Genomic DNA, 20441 nt, shown 5'->3' on the forward strand with positions numbered 1-20441 from the left:
TTGAACAAACTTGGTAGCCCTTCATCCCAGCATGCTACAGGCCCAATATGAAGTTCCTGGGCCTCTTGGTTATTGAGAAGAAGTTGTTTAAATGAAAAAGTTGACGCCGGACGGCCGGACGGCCGACGGACGCCGCACCATGGCATAAGCTCACTTGCCCTTCGGGCAGGTGAGCTAAAAATGTAACAAGGCCAACAAGCTTAAGGACAACTAATCATTCAATGTTCATTAACAAATACAATCAACAGGAGAAGTGTTTCTTCATAAGATTAAGACCAATTAGCGTTTCCCTCCAACAGTCATCAATTAAAAGTCCTTATAACAGGACCAACAATATGTTCCCTTCAGCAAGGTAACAGAAACAAAGTTCATAACATGAACAGGACAAAACACAAATATCAACACAATAGTATTTCTCATAGAATTGTTAAATTGTTACTGTTGTGATCATCATGATGCCTCAACAAATTAAATGTCTTCAATAATATGTACGTCTGATATATCCTCACAGTTACTGAACCAATAAATGTTAATGTGTGGAGGTGTCTCTACTGTCACTGAACCAGTTAATGTGTGGAGATGTCTCTACTGTTACTGAACCAGTTAATGTGTGGAGATGTCTCCACTGTTACTGAACCAGTTAATGTGTGATATATCCTCACTGTTACTGAACCAGTTAATGTGTGTAGATGTATTACTGTTACTGAATCGAACCAATAAATGAGTGCAGGAGTCTCCACTGTTACTGGACCAGTTAATGTGTGATATGTCTCAACTGTTACTGAACCAGTTAATGTGTGGCGATGTATTACTGTTACTGGACCAGTTAATGTGCGGAGGTGTCTCCACTGTTACTGAACCAATAAATATGTTAGGTGTCTCAACTGTTACTGAACCAGTTAATGTGTGATGTGTCTCCAGTTACTGAACCAGTTAATGTGTGGAGATGTCTCTACTGTCACTGAACCAGTTAATGTGTGGAGATGTATTACTGTTACTGAACCAGTTAATGTGTGATATGTTCCTCCACTGTTACTGAACTAGTTAATGTGTGGAGATGTATTACTGTTACTGAACCATTTAATGTGTGGAGATGTCTCTACTGTCACTGAACCAGTTAATGTGTGATATGTCTCCAGTTACTGAACCAATAAATGTGTGGAGGTGTCTCCACTGTTACTGAACCAATAAATGTGTGGAGATGTCTCCAGTTACTGAACCAATAAATGTGTGGAGGTGTCTCTACTGTTACTGAACCAGTTAATGTGTGATATGTCTCCACTGTTACTGAATCAATAAATGTGTGGAGGTGTCTCTACTGTTACTGAACCAATAAATGTGTGATATGTCTCCACTGTTACTGAATCAATAAAAATGTGTGGAGGTGTCTCTACTGTTACTGACACAATAAATGTTCGATAAGTCTCCACTGTTACTGATCCAATAAGTGTCTGGAGGTTCATGCCTCCACTGTTAAGTTACTGATCCAATAAATATCAGGGAGATGTACATGTCGCCATCGTTATACTGAACCAAGAAATGTGTGACATGTCTACACTGCTACTGAATCAATAAATGTCTGGAGATGTCTCAGAATTCACTGTTATCAAACCTTACAATTTCGTTTTAAGCGCTTTTATTGAATTTCCCCTGAAGAATAGATTTTCTGATATCAATTTACATATGTATACTAAAAGGTGAGAAAACCTTTTCCTTGTATTTCGATTTTGCTATTTTAAAAAATTAGTCTGCACATGTACACTGGGTTACATAATTATGTTTTCCAAAGCAAAGACTGTTCAAATAGCACATGCTGATTACTACCAAAAGTGTGTGGGGTGTACATGTGTATTTTATGTCAACTTATACATGATCTACACAAGATATAATTACAAATGTTTTTGAAAAGCTGCATAATCTTTGTCTGCTTTTGTATTTCCGTTCATCTCTGAGGGTTTTCCTTCATATCTTTCCTGTTCTGCTTTCAGTTTTCTTTTAGATGGTTTACTGCCGAAGCCATACATTTTGGCACTTTTTCTCATGGCTTTCAAGACAGTCCTTTCAAAAAATGCTTGAGCCTCAGCAGACCTTGGTTCTACAGGCAACAGCTCTAGTTGATTAGTTGTAGCTTCGATAACTATCACATGCATGGAAGCATCCCCATTGATCATATGCTTGTACTTGATGTGCATTCTGCAATCGCCGAAGTTGAAATGAAGTAGACTACAGTATGGACAGAAATACAATTTCACTTCACCCTTCTTATTTGGTGTATTGCCTTTCAGACATCCTGTATTTTCCCAATGTTTGTGTACAGCTGATGCAGAAGGGAAAGATAAAGCACACTTCCTGCAAACATCAGTGGTTGGGAACATAATAGTTCTATAAGAAACAACTTTTGCTAAGCCATATATGTTAGTGCTTTGACGGAAATGACACATTTCATAGTGTTTTGCACATGCCCATATGGTCTCATGTACTTGGTTACAACCCTTTTTCGGACACATTGGAACTACCTTGTTGACTAGCGCAACATGTTTGTCTCTGCAAGTCATTAGAATACCCTCTCTGAGAATGGCTTCAGCTATACCAGTGTGTTTACCTGACATTAGAATTTTTGCTAAACTTGCTGAGTTATGTTTTTTATCGGTGAAATGACATTTCATCACTTCGGCAGCCTCGTGATTCTGTTGATTTGACCTGTAGATCACCACATGACCACAATAATCACACACCAGGCCTTGACTGCACTTAACACGTTGTTTCTTAGAAACAGGTGGTCGAATGCCTGCTGTATCAATGCAATTCTTCTCAGGAGATTCATTGCTGCTGGGACGTTTCCTTTTAGGATTTCTTTTTTCTGCATTGTTTTGATTTGGTGTCTCCATCACTGTATTTCTTGATTCACCATCACTGTCATTTGTTAGGTCTACCAGCTGCTCATGATCAGCATCAGAAACAACTATTGTATCATCATTAGATGATTCACCTTCATTTTTCTGATCCTTTTTGTCTTTTTTGGATACTCTTGATGTTGGACAATTTTTGCCTAATGCAGAGCTCCCTGATGCTGCCGAATCTGTAAAATCTGTATATCCACATTCTGTCATTCCCATTCCCAATGTATCATCCTGCCATAAATTGTTATGAGGGATTCCTCTGGTTTCAGGTATTGCAGGATCATCAGAATCGCTTGATCTGTCTGAGTTGTAGCCATTATGACCTTCATCATACCCCTCAGACCATGGAAAGGTATACTTATACTTCAATGCATCCTCATGCCATAAGTTGTTGTGAGGGAACAGGTGTATATTTAGAATGGAATCGGGGGTCTCCATATGAATTTGCTCCGCATTTGAAAAGGACTTGTTTAATGAAACGATTATTTGAATTCCATATGCTGCGTGACAGGGTGTCCTGTGCTTTCTGTATCATTCGGTGAGGATAAAAACCTTGGTATGACATTTTCTTGTAATCAATCCTACCATCAGGTTTGAATTATAACCATCAGATGAGCAGCTGGTCTCCTCAATGACCTTTTCTGTAAAATAACAAAAAAAAAAATTTAAGAAAGTTAAACACTTTATACAAATCTATATCTAATTCACAATCACGAAAGGGTTAACGTTGGCATAGGAGTTTTTTTATTAAGGCTATAAAAAAAAATCTTCGCCCCAGGACCCCACCCCCTGGATCCGCTAGTGAAAATAGTGTTGTATTAATAAATTTCATGATAAAAGACAGCTATTTGTATTCATGTAAAACCATATAACTGTCTTAATTGAGTTTTTCACATTGTTTTTTTTTACCAAAATAATTAATATAAAACCAGACGGTACACTATTTGTAATTAAAACCCGCCACATATGTATATTTGTATTAAAATTGACTAGGGTCCTACACCATGCTAAGATATTTGATAAAGCAATGACGGGGGAGGGGGAGGGGGGATTACGTCGAAATATGAAGGATTCTCTTAGTTGTCCATGCATGTTCCCACAAAACTTTTGGCAAAAGACCGAACTTACTTTCATTTTCACAGACACTGTTATCTTAATCATTCTGGTGTGATTCAATCCCAGTTTGAATTAGGTATCCGTGATATATAGTAGGAAAACAATTTGGTCTGACTGTGCACAAAAAATAGTACTTATACCTGAACACTGTCTCGTGGAAGAAACAAAAATCGTGCTTGTCTTGTGAAAAAGGAAGTTGCAACTGGTTTTAAAGTTTTAAAGGGCAGTAACTCTGAAACAACTTCCGTTATGTTAAAGCCTGTTCCCGGGAACGCGTGGTTATGAACGACTTGACAGTAGCTGAATTGGATAGAAAATCTGGTGACAATTATAATTGAAAGTGAAAATGGAGTTATCACAAATAATTCCGACGCTGACTGCTGCAGTGGAGACAATTATGAATCCTACCGCTAGTGCTACAGATAGAATGTCGGCACACAAGGTAATAATTAAATTTAAAACAAAACAAACAACAAAATAGAAATGAAGGATAAAATGTGACTGCACTTATATTTATTTATATACTCACTTTAACTCACGACCAGATTATGATGATAAGGATATATCGTGTATAGGAAGTATTTTATAAGTTTTTGCTAATATCATAGGGCCCTACCAATTATTCTTTGCCAAAAACCATCGTGACAAAATTGTGATACACTATAACTTATTATTACACACAATGGCATAAAAGATGCTGTGAAATCTCAAACTCAAAACGTCAATTCACTGTTAGATATTATACAAACAATATATGAAAATCCTCTCAACTGAACATTCATTTAACTGTACAAAGCATTTGATTGTACACAGATATGTGAAGAATTTAAAGAGACATCTCCATTATGCATCAACTGTGGACTAGCTCTGTCGCAGAGACAGAACTCATCAATCGTCAGACACTTTGGACTTCAGCTGCTGGAACATGCCATCAAGTAAGAATTACTTTCTGTAACAATATTTTACAATGTGTATTTCACATCTCTCACGTATACGCGCAATCTTATAAATTGCAATTAGTGGTGTCTAATTGATATATTGTTATAATTAAAAATCAACTACGCGCAATCTTATAAATTGCAATTAATGGTGTCTAATTGATATATTGTTATAATTAAAAATCAACTGGCTATGCTGTCCATTATCCACTTAATCATTCCAGAAAATTCTCTAAGCAGTTCATCTGTTGAAAATAATGTATGCAATTTTATATTTACCGGATACAAAACCTACTCCAAAGCTGTGACTACGCTATGGAGTAGATTTATAACTGCTAATTAGATAGTTTGTCAGATGAACTGCTTAGAGAATTTTCTGGATTAGTTAGTGAAACCGATTCAATTATAATCAATTGTCATTGATTTCAATTAGTGTCAATTACAACAGGTAATTATGTATTTTCTATGTATATCTTCTGTCTATAAGGATCACAATGATAGGCATATCCTCATTAAGGAATATGCAAATATCCATCAATTAAGAGTTTCCTGTCTTCAGTGACCTTCATCATGAATCCATCAATGTGTATTCACCTGTTTATAAAGACCATCATTTCATCACAAATAAAAAGTCACCTGTCTATAGTGAAGACAATCATTTATTCATTATTGAATATTAACTGTCTAGTGACCAATATTAAATCATAAACCAACCATTTAGCAGTTGCCTGTTTATCGTGACAACCATCCTGTATTTATTGAATAAAAACCAACCATTGTACATGTAATGTGTATTAACTTGTCTATAGTAACCACCATCCTGTGGCTTTCATTGTGTAGTAACCTGTCTACAGTAACTAACTTCCTGTAGCATTCATTGTGTAGTCACTGTCTATAGTAACCACCATCCTGTTGCTTTCATTACATATTAACCTGCCTATTGTAATCACCATTGTGAAGCATTCATAGTGTAGTAACCTGTCTTTAGTAACCACCATCCTGTAGCATTCATTTTGTAGTAACCTGTCTATAGCAACCACCAGCATGTAGCATTCTTTGTATTGTCACCTGTCTATAGTGACCACCACCAGGTACCAATCAATGCAGTCACCTGTCTAAGTGACCACCATCATGTATCCCTCATTTTGTAATTGTGTAGTTACCTGTTTATAGTGACCACCATTATATAGTACTGTACTCATTTTGTAGTAATCTGTCATGAGTATCCGACACCACCATCCTGTAGCACTCATTTTGTAGTCACCTGTCTATTTTGACCACCATCATGTAACCATCATTGTGTAGTCACCTGTCTATAGTGACCATCATTATGTAACCATCATTGTGTAGTCACCTGTCTATAATGACCACCATCATGTAACCATCATTGTGTAGTCACCTGTCTATACTGACCACCATCATGTATGCGTGAGGTGTAGGCATCTGTATATAAATCACCTGCCTATCTTTACCTGTAGGCTAGTTCTGATTTGTTCATCTACAGTATGGTATCATACATATATGTACACAAATAATTTGTGAACCACTTTGAGATGGCGGTGTTGCTGTGATATAGGCTAGAAGTATAAAAAAAACCTCTCAATTATTATTAAAATTATTAATCATTATGATTATATGGTTTTTGTGTTTGATTTACTTAAAAGTATCCATGATAAAAGATGAATGTGGAATATCATTGATACGTTTTTCTTTGTTTATAGATTTAGATGGCAAGTATTATCAGCAGATGAGAAGGAAGTCCTGAAGAGAAATGCACTGGAATTCATTGCACATGTAATGTATCCTAGATCTCCTACATATTAAGTTTAGGCTGACTTATATATAGACAAAGCTTTCTGGTGACCTAGACTAAGTTTCCCGGTGACCTAGACTAGGTTCCCCACTAACCAAGACTAAGAATCCACTGACCTAGACTAAGTTTCCTGCTGACCTAGACTAAGTTCCCACTAACCAATACTAAGTTTCCCACTAACCAATATTAAGTTTCCACTGACCTAGACTAAGTTTCCCGCTAATTACCGAGACTAAGTTTTAGTTGACCTAGACTACAGTAAGTTCCCCTCTAACCAAGACTAGTAAGTCCCTACCAAGACTACGTATCCACTGACCTAGATTAAGTTTCCACTGACCTAGACTAAATTCTTAGCACGCACATCATTTATTGAATATCGTCCCGATTTGATAGTCCTGTCAATCTAGAAATAAGAGATACTTATAATAACTGTAAAGTTCATTAAGCTCAGTTACTAAAAAAGTAACATTGATGTTATTCCAACCAAACCTGCTAATCCATCATAAAGATTATGTGATTTTGTGTGTACATTTTGGAGTTAAAAACCTCAAATTTTGAGAAATTATTATAAAACTTCAATTGCTTTCAAATTGTCTAAAGTTTATAGTCAAATTGAAAACTAGTTCTGTAATGTATCAGATATGTTCTCTTATCACTTCAATGAAAGTGTGATTTTTGAGGGTAAAAATGTCATCTTTTGAGAATAACAGAAAGTGAATTTTAAATTTACTTAAAAGCTTCCATGCAGACAAAGAGAAGCAGGTGAGACTTAATCAAATGTCATTCTTTTGAGTTTAGGAGATAGCCATTTTTTCAACTATCTGGATTATGGGGTGGTCATAATTGTTCACTTAACTAGATTCTAGAAGCAGTGGGGCATACATTTATATTTAGGGGGCAGTCATATGGTCACTTATCTAGATTCTAGAAGCAGTTTTTACTTTCGTATTTAGGGGACAGCCAATATTCTGGAGGAGGAATATCACATCAAAGATGGAGTATCTCGGATCACAGTGGAACTCATCAAACGAGAATGGCCGCAAAATTGGCCATTACTCCTCAAAGACCTCTATGACCTTTGTTTGATGGGAGTAAGTTTTGATTTGAAATCAGAGTTGGATAGTGTTGGTGTAGGTTAATATTTGTCAATGCATTAATTTAATTTTGTATCTAATTGCCTTAGTATGCCAGATAAGTTCTAGCAGTTGAGTTATGTGAATCAGAAAAACAAAGAGTACCAACATAATAACAAAACTATCATTCAAAATTGATTTAACGAGAGCTGAATATAAACAAAAATAAAGATTTGCATGGAGACTCCTGAAAAGTACAAGGAGAATAATACCAGGTGGTCCGGAAGGGTAAGCGTCTTGCATCAATGTCAATTAAAGTCTAATATTAAATATTAGGCAGGTTTACACAGCAGATATGGGGCCTGCCTGTCATCCAAACACAGTCAATTTAACATACTGCATGGCTTCACTTGAAGCTTTTGGAGATTTATGCTCCTCCTTGCTGACCAGTACAGGTCATGCCAAGGCTAAATAAACTGTATCAAAGGACATCTCATGTCCGCTTGTCAACTGCACACATGTTCAAATATATACTCAAAGCACCTGCTAGTCTTTATGTTCTCTGTCTCTCAGATAAACAAACCTTATCAAAGCAACTTCCCAGTCTGAATGTAATGGGCACAGATAAGACTTGCATGCAGATATCATCTTGGGGGAATCTAATTACCCTTATCACCCAGTCTTGACCAGTCTGGCTCTATCTATGACCTCCCTGACCCTACGGTTATCTATGAAGGGAGGTTTCACTCCTGCACCTAATTTACATATTCTAATTAAACAGCCCCTTACTAACAAGGTAAGGATGTCAAGAGATCCAATCAGAAGACCACGCTCGGTCACATGGCTAATGTCAATTTCTCCTCAGAAATTCTATCCAAATTGCCATTGTTGTTCTAACTGCTCGAACAAACAGTCATATTCCAAAACTCTCTGTGTTTTATTGGCCTCTCATCAGAGACTACTACAACTTCATCCATTCACCGAAATTGTCACAACTTAACAGTTACATCCTCAGCAAGACATTCTTCTAAAACACTCATCAGTTAAAGATATGTCAGGACGTGGAAAAGGTCAACCTCGTGGGCGCAAACGAAGGGCACCTGAAGACATTAATGACACTCTTAATTCTGCTGTCAGTACGACAGGTGGTAATGACAGCAACTGGGACCCTAATAAGCCAGAAAACTGGACTATAGGTGAACTAAGGACACGACTGCTGGAGCAGAACATCAGACCACCATGTGGTTTTACAAAAACAATGCTGGTCAAACTGTACAAAGAAAATAATACCAGTGTTAGTGATGGTAACAGTGATGTTACGCCACCTACTGAGAATGACCTTACACAGCCTGGCTACCACAGCAGGAATCTCCCATCAAATGAGGCAATGAAGGCTCTACAAGCACATGTTACCAGGCTGGAGCAATTAATACTGTGCCAAAATACAGTAGCAGTCGGACAGGCCCCAGCTGTACCAGGTCATGTCCTGACTGCGACCTCAACAACCTCACCAACCTCACCAACCTCACCGACCTTAGAGCCCCCAGCTGTAGCAGGAGGCATACCAAACAAGTATGTGCCTCAGCCTGCTATCCTTCTACAACAGACAGGAATTTCATCAGAATCTCTGCCATCAATAGAAGTCGTACCTCAAGCCATACGCCAGCAGATAATAGAAGGTAAGGACGTCAACTTAGCTCTACTATTACTGCCATCTTATGACTATGATTGCACTCGCTACAATCGATTCACTGAAGTTGGGGGGCGTACTGTCCCGCTCCAAACAGACCCACGTCTATGTAAATCTCTCACCCTCGGAGAGTTTGTCAGGGCCTTCTCGATATACAGGAGCATCATGTGCGAATATTACCCTAATCGCAGACAGGAGCTAGACATCTACGAGCGAGACATAGTAGAACTAGCCACAACATACCCTGGTTCTGTATTCTATGAATACCATAAAGCTTTCGCCACTAGGGCCGCAGCACTATTACACCAGCGTGGCATTAAGGTCAACTGGGCGATTCGGGACAATCAACTTTACACCACGATATGTTCCGGATTTCGGAGTAACAGCTGCAAACTGTGCAACAACATGAATCATACCGAAGACTTCTGTCCTCTCATTTTGAATGGACTAGGATCATCAGCAAAAAACCATAAAGGAAACAATAGGAATGGGGACAGCAACACGGACAGTAAAGGAAGGACCAGGGTCATTCACCATGGTAAAGAGGTCTGCAACAATTACAACGACCAAGATGGCTGTAACCGTGACAATTGCCCCTATCTTCACATTAAGAAATCTTCAATTAAATCTGCTAAAACACATAAAACCAACGAATCAGCTAAACAATGACAAAAGGCTAACCTCCAGGATTTCAAGGCGTCAACTCCTATCAATATAGCAGCACTGGAGAGAGAACTAAAAAACCACCCTGATAAGAACTTTGTGCAGTCTTTGATTTCTGGATTATCAGACGGCTTTGACACTGGAATGTCTGCATTACCAGAGACATCTCTAATCTGCAAGAACTTAAAAAGTGCCACTTCTGAACCAGACATCGTCGATGAACTTATAACTAGCGAAGTTAACAAGAAATTCTTAATTGGCCCTTATACAGAACCCCCTTTTGATATATACAGGATTAACCCAATTGGAATAGCGACAGGGAAGTACTCTGACAAGAAACGTCTAATCGTGGACCTTTCTGCCCCCCATGACTCCGAAGGTAACAGCATCAACGAATTAATTGCTAAAGAGGAATACTCATTGTCGTACATTAGTGTTGATGACGCCATAAATCAAATCCAGCATACAGGAAGACACTCCAAGCTGTGTAAACTTGACATAACAGATGCCTTTAAACTTATACCTGTTTCTCCAAAACTCTGGCCTTTCTACGGTATATGCTGGAAACAACAGTACTATTTTTATACCAAACTCACTTTTGGGTGTCGTTCCAGTCCTAAGATCTTTGACCTTTTATCAACCGCTCTCTGTTGGATTTTATCAACTAACTATCAGATAGAATACATAATTCACTACCTGGATGACTTTCTTACAATCGACAGACCAAATGTGGTAGCTGAACGAACAATGGCAATTTTGTCCAAGGTTTTTACAGCACTCAATATTCCAGTGTCTCCTCACAAAACATTGGGTCCATCTGAGAGTTTAGAGTTTCTAGGAATCACTCTGGACACTAGTAACATGGAAGCACGCCTGCCGGCAAATAAAGTGCAGAGAATAACTCAAACAATCAAATCTTTCTGTAAACGCAAAAAGGTCACAAAGCGCGAACTATTAAGCCTTTTGGGACATATGAACTTTGCTAGTCGGGTGATCATTCAAGGACGCTCGTTTATATCTTATCTCTTAAATCTTGCCGCCTCAGTCAAACAGTTGCATCATCATGTACAACTTACTGGGGCCTGTCAGCAGGACTTATTTATGTGGTATACTTTCACAGATCAATGGAACGGAAATTCAGTCTTCCTCCAGGAGACGACAACATTAGCTCACGATATAAATCTCTACACAGATGCAGCAGGAGGAATTGGATTTGGTGCTTTTTATGACGGTCAGTGGTTCCACGGTCACTGGCCACATCAAATATCCTTGAACAGTTCTGAAATGTCAATTGCTTTCATGGAATTATATCCTATCGTACTGGCCTGTATGATATGGGGACACAAGTGGTCAGGTCTCAGAATTAGACTACACTGTGACAATCAAGCAACTGTTGATATCATCAGGAAAGGACGTTCTAAATGCGCTTATATCATGCCATTTATGCGACGTTTAACTTGGTGTACTTTTATCCACAACTTCGTTCTCACAGCCGTGCATATTCCTGGAAAACAGAATAATATTGCTGATGCCTTATCTCGTTTCCAGATGGACCGGTTCCACGACTTGGCACCAGCAGCAAAGAAGAGCCAAAATCCCATTCCGGATTACGACAATGTGCCTCTATACTAGAACCAGCAGTGCATGACCTATGGAACGCTGCAGTGGCTCATTCGACTAGAACTACCTACACATCAGGTGTTTCCTGTTTCAAGAACTTCATCCTCATGAATGGTATAAACGACCAAGCAAGTGTGTTTACCAACGTTACAGAAGAATTATTAATACTCTTCGTGACTCATTGTTATCATAACCTCAGATTGAAATATTCTACAATTAAGCTGTATTTATACGGAATTAAGTTCCATTGTACTATGCAGGGGCTCAGCAACCCGCTTGTGAATACTCATGGGTTACCACTTTACCGACTCCAGACCATATTACGGGGATTAAAGAAGCTACAGGGAACTCCGGTAAAACCTAGACTCCCCATAACTTTCAACATATTGTCTAAGTTATGCTCAGCATTTCGACAGGGTGTTTTCGATCCTGCCACAGACACTACTATGGAGGCTGCCTGCTGTGTGGCCTTCTTCGCATTCTTACGGTGCGGAGAATTCACATGCACCACTAACACATTTGATTCTTCAATTCACTTGTGTATCAGCGACATTCAAGTAGCACCGGACAGTAACAGCATGACATTGCGCCTCAAGGCGTCCAAAACCGACCCCTTTCGTCAAGGAGTCACCATTCACCTGTTCCGCACCCATCACCATGTATGTGCTGTAGCCGCTGTCATTAGAATGCTAACAGAAAGATTCATGAATGGTTGTCGTCCTTCGGACCCCCTATTTTCCATTCATTCTGCTGCCTTGACTCGACATGTTTTCATTGACAAACTAAGACAGACCTTGATCCGACTAGGTCTAAATCATTCACTATACACAGGACATTCCTTCAGAATAGGAGCCGCAACTACTGCCGCCCATTCAGATGTCCCCAATCACCTCATCAAAGTGCTTGGACGTTGGCAATCGGATAGCTACTGTCGATACATCCGTACCCCTCATCATATTCTCCGGAAAGCTCAAGCAGAAATGTGCAAGATTTCACCTGATACTTAGTAGCCTAGTGGCTGCCTTCTGTGTTCATAGGAGTCTAAGTGTGTACTCTTTATAGGGCGAGTATATCTATAATGAGTACTAATTATTCCACTGGATTAACATGTATATTGATGTGCTAATCTGTCATCATTCACACAGGATTTATGTGCATATTCCATTGGATTTATATGTGTGTAAATGTGCTTATCTGTCACCATTCAGATGGGATATATGTGTGTATTCGTTTAGGGCGAGTATATCTAAACGGTACTATTACGGCCCTCATACTCAACAACTAACAGAAACGAAGGTAACAGAACACATTCTGTAGCCATGCAGGCCAGCATTCTTGTAAGGATTACATCTGGACATTCCGAATTGGGATACAGAACCGAACTAAATGTTTACTAGTCATTGACAGTAGTACCCTGTTTTCTTTTACACCTATGTACCTCTGAGGACAATAACTGTATTCGATACTGAGGCATTCTGCCAGAATTTGTCTATGACTTGCTGTATATCTTCTCAATTATGTCATATTCTCCCGGTGGCGCTGGGGATAAAGGTGTCTCATACCCTACATTCCCTCTTTGGGGTCCTCGTATCATCACATGCTTATAAACCATGTCTCTCATACTCCTTTGGGCCTATGGCAGTAAACTGACACCATGTAATAACATAATAACATGGACTATTAATGATGCCAGACTACTGCTATACACCACAAATCGGTCAATCCAACCCCAGAACCAAGGGTTAGCTGGACTGCATACATCAACTCTATCTGGCCCAGGGTAAGACAGCAAGTCGAACCCCAAGCCTAAGTGATGTAACTCCCAACTCTTGCCGACTCCTGGACATTTGAGCGACCAGGCTATGGTACCCATGAGCTTCAGGTCAGCCATACCTCCAAGTCATGTTCTCAACGGGTTGTTGGCCATAGCTTTTCAGCACCATGCTCTTCAGCATTACGGGGTTCAAATAGCCCACGGCTATACCCCACCCGGTCCAAGGGAGGTAACTGCTAAGGTGATATGCACCCCTTATCTGCAAACTTTTTAATAAATACTGTAAATTTATCTTACATCGTTTGTTATTTTGTTGTGTAAATTAAAGTCTAATATTAAATATTAGGCAGGTTTACACAGCAGATATGGGGCCTGCCTGTCATCCAAACACAGTCAATTTAACATACTGCATGGCTTCACTTGAAGCTTTTGGAGATTTATGCTCCTCCTTGCTGACCAGTACAGGTCATGCCAAGGCTAAATAAACTGTATCAAAGGACATCTCATGTCCGCTTGTCAACTGCACACATGTTCAAATATATACTCAAAGCACCTGCTAGTCTTTATGTTCTCTGTCTCTCAGATAAACAAACCTTATCAAAGCAACTTCCCAGTCTGAATGTAATGGGCACAGATAAGACTTGCATGCAGATATCATCTTGGGGGAATCTAATTACCCTTATCACCCAGTCTTGACCAGTCTGGCTCTATCTATGACCTCCCTGACCCTACGGTTATCTATGAAGGGAGGTTTCACTCCTGCACCTAATTTACATATTCTAATTAAACAGCCCCTTACTAACAAGGTAAGGATGTCAAGAGATCCAATCAGAAGACCACGCTCGGTCACATGGCTAATGTCAATTTCTCCTCAGAAATTCTATCCAAATTGCCATTGTTGTTCTAACTGCTCGAACAAACAGTCATACCATCCACCTCCCCACCGCCACCTTTATCTAATTGGTTGCTTGTGACTTTATCGGTTTCAACCTTTGGGCCTATGGCAGTAAACTGACACCATGTAATAACATAATAACATGGACTATTAATGATGCCAGACTACTGCTATACACCACAAATCGGTCAATCCAACCCCAGAACCAAGGGTTAGCTGGACTGCATACATCAACTCTATCTGGCCCAGGGTAAGACAGCAAGTCGAACCCCAAGCCTAAGTGATGTAACTCCCAACTCTTGCCGACTCCTGGACATTTGAGCGACCAGGCTATGGTACCCATGAGCTTCAGGTCAGCCATACCTCCAAGTCATGTTCTCAACGGGTTGTTGGCCATAGCTTTTCAGCACCATGCTCTTCAGCATTACGGGGTTCAAATAGCCCACGGCTATACCCCACCCGGTCCAAGGGAGGTAACTGCTAAGGTGATATGCACCCCTTATCTGCAAACTTTTTAATAAATACTGTAAATTTATCTTACATCGTTTGTTATTTTGTTGTGTAAATGCAAGATTTTACTGTTCAGTGAATTATATGATCTTCTAGTTTACTTTTTGTGTTGGATAGACTTAACGTTATGGGAATGCCATACAACAGCATTATATCTTACAGGGAAAAACTATAAGCAGATTCAATTCAGCCATAATGCTTTTGGCAGTTTCTTATTTACGCAGTTATTGCCCTTTGTGTTCTTGTACAAAATGTTCTGAAAATTAGTTATATAATGCTTAACGCAGGAACTATCATATTATGTAAAAGTGTGATAATTATTGTATTTTATGTTTGCAGTTATTGACATTTGCTGAGGTGTAATAAATTTACTGTTATTGTTGTGTAGCCGACCCAGACAGAACTGGTCCTGAAGACCTACCTTCGTTTGGCGGAGGATGTGGTGGTATTTCAGACAATTCCTGCTGCACGGCGGCGTAGTGTGATGCAGGGGTTGACGGCAAACATGGGAGACTTGTTTCAGCTGTTCATCACTCTCCTTCAGCAACACACAGCTGAGGTAAACACAGCCATACATAATTGGTGTCTTTCACTGTGATAAGAATTCCAACACAAAATCGAGAATTTTCTGTTTTTTTAATGCCTATAAAAACACACTGTAAAACAAATGAAAAAATGTGTTAATTCTTTCTAAAGATATTGAAAATCTTGATAGCTAACACAAAAAAAGGAATGAAATTGGATGAAGAAACAATTTACAGGTACCATGCTCATGTTTTGATCACCCCTGACCCCAATTGTCATTTTAGCCCATTTGTGCGTCATTTGCTATAGGGATTTCAATACTACCAGGTAACTAGGGTCCTCAATAATTTTATCATGCTTACATACTTGATAACCTTCTCTATTCAGGAGAGACTCCTAAATTTTAACCTCAAATTTAAGAATGTGTATTGGTAGTACATGTATATGTGCCAATACTGTACAGTGAAAACCTGAAAAAATAAGCGGTGGGCTTATTTCTGAGCATTGGCTTGTCTGATAAAAATTCTTTATTATTCAAAATTTGAAAATCCACAAAAGTCCATTGGAGAGGGAAAATGGTATATAAATCTACTTTTCTGGGTCATGACATGCAGATTCTCTATCATTTAGATTTCAACAAGATGGCAATTATGTACTGACCAAAGGAAAAGTAATAATTGTAATATCATTCTGGGAGTTCTTTACTGTCACTGATCTAAGGTCATAAAGAGTTTATGGATTGATATGTCAAATCTGGTAAAAAATATGTTGAAATATAGAAGCTTAATATATAGATGGACAAAATTATTATAGCTGACAATGCCGTTGGGTGACATTGAGTGACCTTGACTTCTGTTGAAGGTGAAGGAGGACACCCCAGATGCACAGCTGGTCAGTCAGTCAAACTGTCGGGTCAGTCAAGCTCTTTTGACCACTCTTGCTGGCTATCTTGACTGGATCAACATGGACCACATTTTCTCCCAGAATGCCTTGCTGCTCCAAATTCTTTGTTTGTTGCTTAGTAACAGCAATCTCCAGCTGTATGCTGCTGAATGTTTACTAATAATTGTTAGCAGAAAGGTAGGTATAGTTTGATCAGCCATGCATGATCATCAACACACACATATATAAAAGAAATGTTACTTTGTGTAGTGCTTATGTTTTGTACATCATTGAAATTTTATCTTTTTTTTATTTTCTACTGGCTTAAACATATAGCATTTAAAGTTTAATTAGAGAAGTTCCTTCAAGTTTACAAAAAAAAATTTCATTTTAAACTGATAAATGCCAAAATTGAGATTTGGGTATGTTAGAATGCATAATATTTGAAGTTTTATTTCTGTGTTGTAGGGTAAGGTTGAAGATAGAAAACCTCTTCTTGTTCTGTTTAGTGAGGACGCCATGTCCATTATATGGACAACTACGCTGTAAGTACTCAATACATTTTGTTATGATATATTTGTGTAACTGTTAAACCTTTCATAATATTCTTCAACGATTTTTTAGATTATTATCCTGACTTAAACGTAAAAGTCTTCTCTTTTAAGTTGCATAATAGCTTTCTAATGTTCCCTAGAAAAATTCTCTTCGTACTTATGTCCAAAATGCTTGCCTGTATGCAGTTGTTTCAATTTTAAACAACTGTGGTCTGGGTCATGACTAGCTGAAGGTAGGTCATTGTCAAAGAAAATTTGATGGATTGATGTAAGATGGCAAAGTGGTGTGCTGTATACTATTTTTAGCTCACCTGCCCGAAGGGCAAGTGAGCTTATGCCGTGGCGCGGCGTCCGTCGTCCGTCTGTCGTCCGTCCGGCCGTCCGGCCGTCCGGCCGTCCGTCCGGCGTCAACTTTCCATTCAAGCAACTTCTTCTCAATAACCAAAAGGCCTAGAGACCTAATATTGGGCCTGTAGCATGCTGGGGTGAAGGGCTACCAAGTTTGTTCAAATGAATGACCTTGACCTTCATTCAAGGTCACAGGAGTCAAAAAGGCTAAAATCTTCAAACGACTTCTTCTCAACAACCAACAGTCCCAGGGAGTTGATATTGGGTCTGTAGCATGCTGGGGTAAAGGGCTACCAAGTTTGTTCAAATGAATGACCTTGACCGTCATTCAAGGTCACAGGAGTCAAAAAGGCTAAAAAAAAATTAGACGACTTCTTCTAAATAGCCAAAAGACCCAGGGACTTGATATTGGGTCTGTAGCATGCTGGGGTGAAGGGCTACCAAGTTTGTTCAAATGAATGACCTTGACTTTCATTCAAGGTCACAGGGGTCAAAAAGGCTAAAATCTTTAAACGACTTCTTCTCAATAACCAAGAGTCCCAGGGAGTTGATATTGGGTCTGTAGCATGCTGGGGTGAAGGGCTACCAAGTTTGTTCAAATGAATGACCTTGACCGTCATTCAAGGTCACAGGAGTCAAAAAGGCTAAAATCTTTAAACGACTTCTTCTCAATAACCAAGAGTCCCAGAGGCCTAATATTTGGCCTGTAGCATGCTGGGGTGAAGGGCTCCCAAGTTTGTTCAAATGAATGACCTTGACTTTCATTCAAGGTCACAGGAGTCAAAAAGGCTAAAATCTTTAAACAACTTCTTCTCAATAACCAAGAGTCCCAGAGACCTAATATTTGGCCTGTAGCATGCTGGGGTGAAGGGCTACCAAGTTTGTTCAAATGAATGACCTTGACTTTCATTCAAGGTCACAGGAGTCAAAAAGGCTAAAATCTTTAAACGACTTCTTCTCAATAACCAAGAGTCCCAGGGACTTGATATTGGGTCTGTAGCATGCTGGGGTGAAGGGCTACCAAGTTTGTTCAAATGAATGACCTTGACTTTCATTCAAGGTCACAGGAGTCAAAAAGGCTAAAATCTTTAAACGACTTCTTCTCAATAACCAAGAGTCCCAGGGAGTTAATATTGGGTCTGTAGCATGCTCGGGTGAAGGGCTACCAAGTTTGTTCAAATGAATGACCTTGACTTTCATTCAAGGTCACAGGGGTCAAAAAGGCTAAAATCTTTAAACGACTTCTTCTCAATAACCAAGAGTCCCAGGGAGTTGATATTGGGTCTGTAGCATGCTGGGGTGAAAGGCTACCAAGTTTGTTCAAATGAATGACCTTGACCGTCATTCAAGGTCACAGGAGTCAAAAAGGCTAAAATCTTTAAACGACTTCTTCTCAATAACCAAGAGTCCCAGAGGCCTAATATTTGGCCTGTAGCATGCTGGGGTGAAGGGCTCCCAAGTTTGTTCAAATGAATGACCTTGACTTTCATTCAAGGTCACAGGAGTCAAAAAGGCTAAAATCTTTAAACAACTTCTTCTCAATAACCAAGAGTCCCAGAGACCTAATATTTGGCCTGTAGCATGCTGGGGTGAAGGGCTACCAAGTTTGTTCAAATGAATGACCTTGACTTTCATTCAAGGTCACAGGAGTCAAAAAGGCTAAAATCTTTAAACAACTTCTTCTCAATAACCAAGAGTCCCAGAGAGTTGATATTGGGTCTGTAGCATGCTGGGGTAAAGGGCTACCAAGTTTGTTCAAATGAATGACCTTGACCTTCATTCAAGGTCACAGGGGTCAAAAAGGCTAAAATCTTTAAACAACTTCTTCTGAATAACCAAGAGTCCCAGGGAGTTGATATTGGGTCTGTAGCATGCTGGGGTGAAGGGCTACCAAGTTTGTTCAAATGAATGACCTTGACCTTCATTCAAGGTCACGTCGATCAAGTATGCTTAAATCTTTAAATGACTTTTAGTGAAAAGCCAAAGTGCAGAGAGACATTATATTGGTCCTGTAGCATGCTTTCAAATAACTGCAGGATCCATATATGAAAAGATCACTGCATTGCAGGTGAGCGATTTGGGCCCATTGGGCCCTTGTTAGGTCTGTACAATCAAGGTGAAGGTCACAATGAGGTTTAAGGCAAAATTCATTGTCAGGGCCATATAGTTCTTACACACTTAAAGTAGGCCAAATGCACTTCATGGATTTATGTGGAATAGCATGGCAATCAGTCATGTGTGACCTTTAGATCTATAGATCTTAGGTCAAGGCCACATCGAGGACAAAGTTCAAAGTTGCTTATTACTTCTTCTGACAACTTGTTAACTTAATGTTAATGCATGGCAAAGTGATGTGTTACATACTGCTTTTGGGTCCCAGTGTTTGGCTATATATTTCTATATATAGGTCTAATAACAAAAAAAATTAACATGTATTAACCTATATACAATATCTGTGATCTACATTCAGGTTAAAATTACTTTTGCCGGAGCATTAATTCATCAGATTTATAACTTATTAATTATCAGAGGACCTTTATTCAGCCATTCATGTCTCTGTTTTATCCCCAGGGAAGCAGAGCAATCATCACATAATGAATACTACTATTTGTTCCTAAAGAGACTGTGTCAAGTTTTAACAGAACTCGGTAAACAGTTGTGTGCTATGTGGGTAAGTAACACTGTACCTACAGTGCTGGATTATCTCCCTTTGTCCAGACCTTGTATTATCATATGATTACAGAAGTATTGTGCAATCAAAATGATTACAAGAATCTTACAAAGTAAAATACTTTCCAAGTATGAAAATAAATAATATAATTTGTATGTTCATGTTTACATAAACTTTCATGGGTGAAAAGCTTTTCATTATATTTAGCGGTTGTAATAATGGAAAACATCGTTAATACGATTATAATTTCTGTATATTTTGCAGCAACCATTGTAACTGATTGATAATCAAAAACTTACATCCTCACTTAGTATGTATAGATCTATTATTGTGAAGATACATCTAATACTCCTAACTGTACACTGTTCTGGTTTTAGGGCCAATTGCCTGGGATAAAACAGCCAGCCACCTTTGAGAAATACCTTGAAGCCCTACTGGTTCTAACAAAGTTCCCCAGTCAGGTAAGCTG

At 39.0% G+C, this 20441-nt stretch overlaps 2 protein-coding genes across 3 annotated transcripts in view; one reads left to right on the plus strand and one right to left on the minus strand.

Annotated features, from left to right (window-relative positions):
• Positions 1-205: 205 nt before the first annotated feature.
• LOC117323454 lies at positions 206-4230 on the minus strand. Of its 2 annotated transcripts, none has more exons than XM_033878686.1 (2): positions 4157-4230; positions 206-3541 (listed from the first exon to the last, which is right to left on the minus strand). In XM_033878686.1, the coding sequence occupies exon 2, from the start codon at positions 3336-3338 to the stop codon at positions 1890-1892; it is 1449 nt and encodes a 482-aa protein (XP_033734577.1). In that variant the 5' UTR covers positions 3339-3541; positions 4157-4230; the 3' UTR covers positions 206-1889. The 2 variants fall into 2 exon arrangements, with proteins under 2 accessions (XP_033734577.1, XP_033734578.1); XM_033878687.1 differs by lacking the exon at positions 4157-4230 and adding an exon at positions 4029-4148.
• Positions 4231-4261: 31 nt separating this feature from the next.
• LOC117323453 (exportin-5-like) overlaps positions 4262-20441 on the plus strand; it is a 45470-nt gene continuing 29290 nt past the window's right edge. The window contains exons 1-9 of the mRNA XM_033878685.1: positions 4262-4458; positions 4830-4951; positions 6676-6748; positions 7721-7858; positions 15381-15551; positions 16379-16597; positions 16868-16944; positions 19873-19972; positions 20350-20433. Of these exons, the coding sequence (XP_033734576.1) occupies positions 4363-4458; positions 4830-4951; positions 6676-6748; positions 7721-7858; positions 15381-15551; positions 16379-16597; positions 16868-16944; positions 19873-19972; positions 20350-20433 (1080 nt within the window). The 5' untranslated portion in view covers positions 4262-4362. The remainder of the gene's footprint in view (positions 4459-4829; positions 4952-6675; positions 6749-7720; positions 7859-15380; positions 15552-16378; positions 16598-16867; positions 16945-19872; positions 19973-20349; positions 20434-20441) is intronic.

Source organism: Pecten maximus, chromosome 3 (assembly GCF_902652985.1).
Source record: "Pecten maximus chromosome 3, xPecMax1.1, whole genome shotgun sequence".
Classification (NCBI taxonomy): Eukaryota; Metazoa; Mollusca; class Bivalvia; order Pectinida; family Pectinidae; genus Pecten; species Pecten maximus.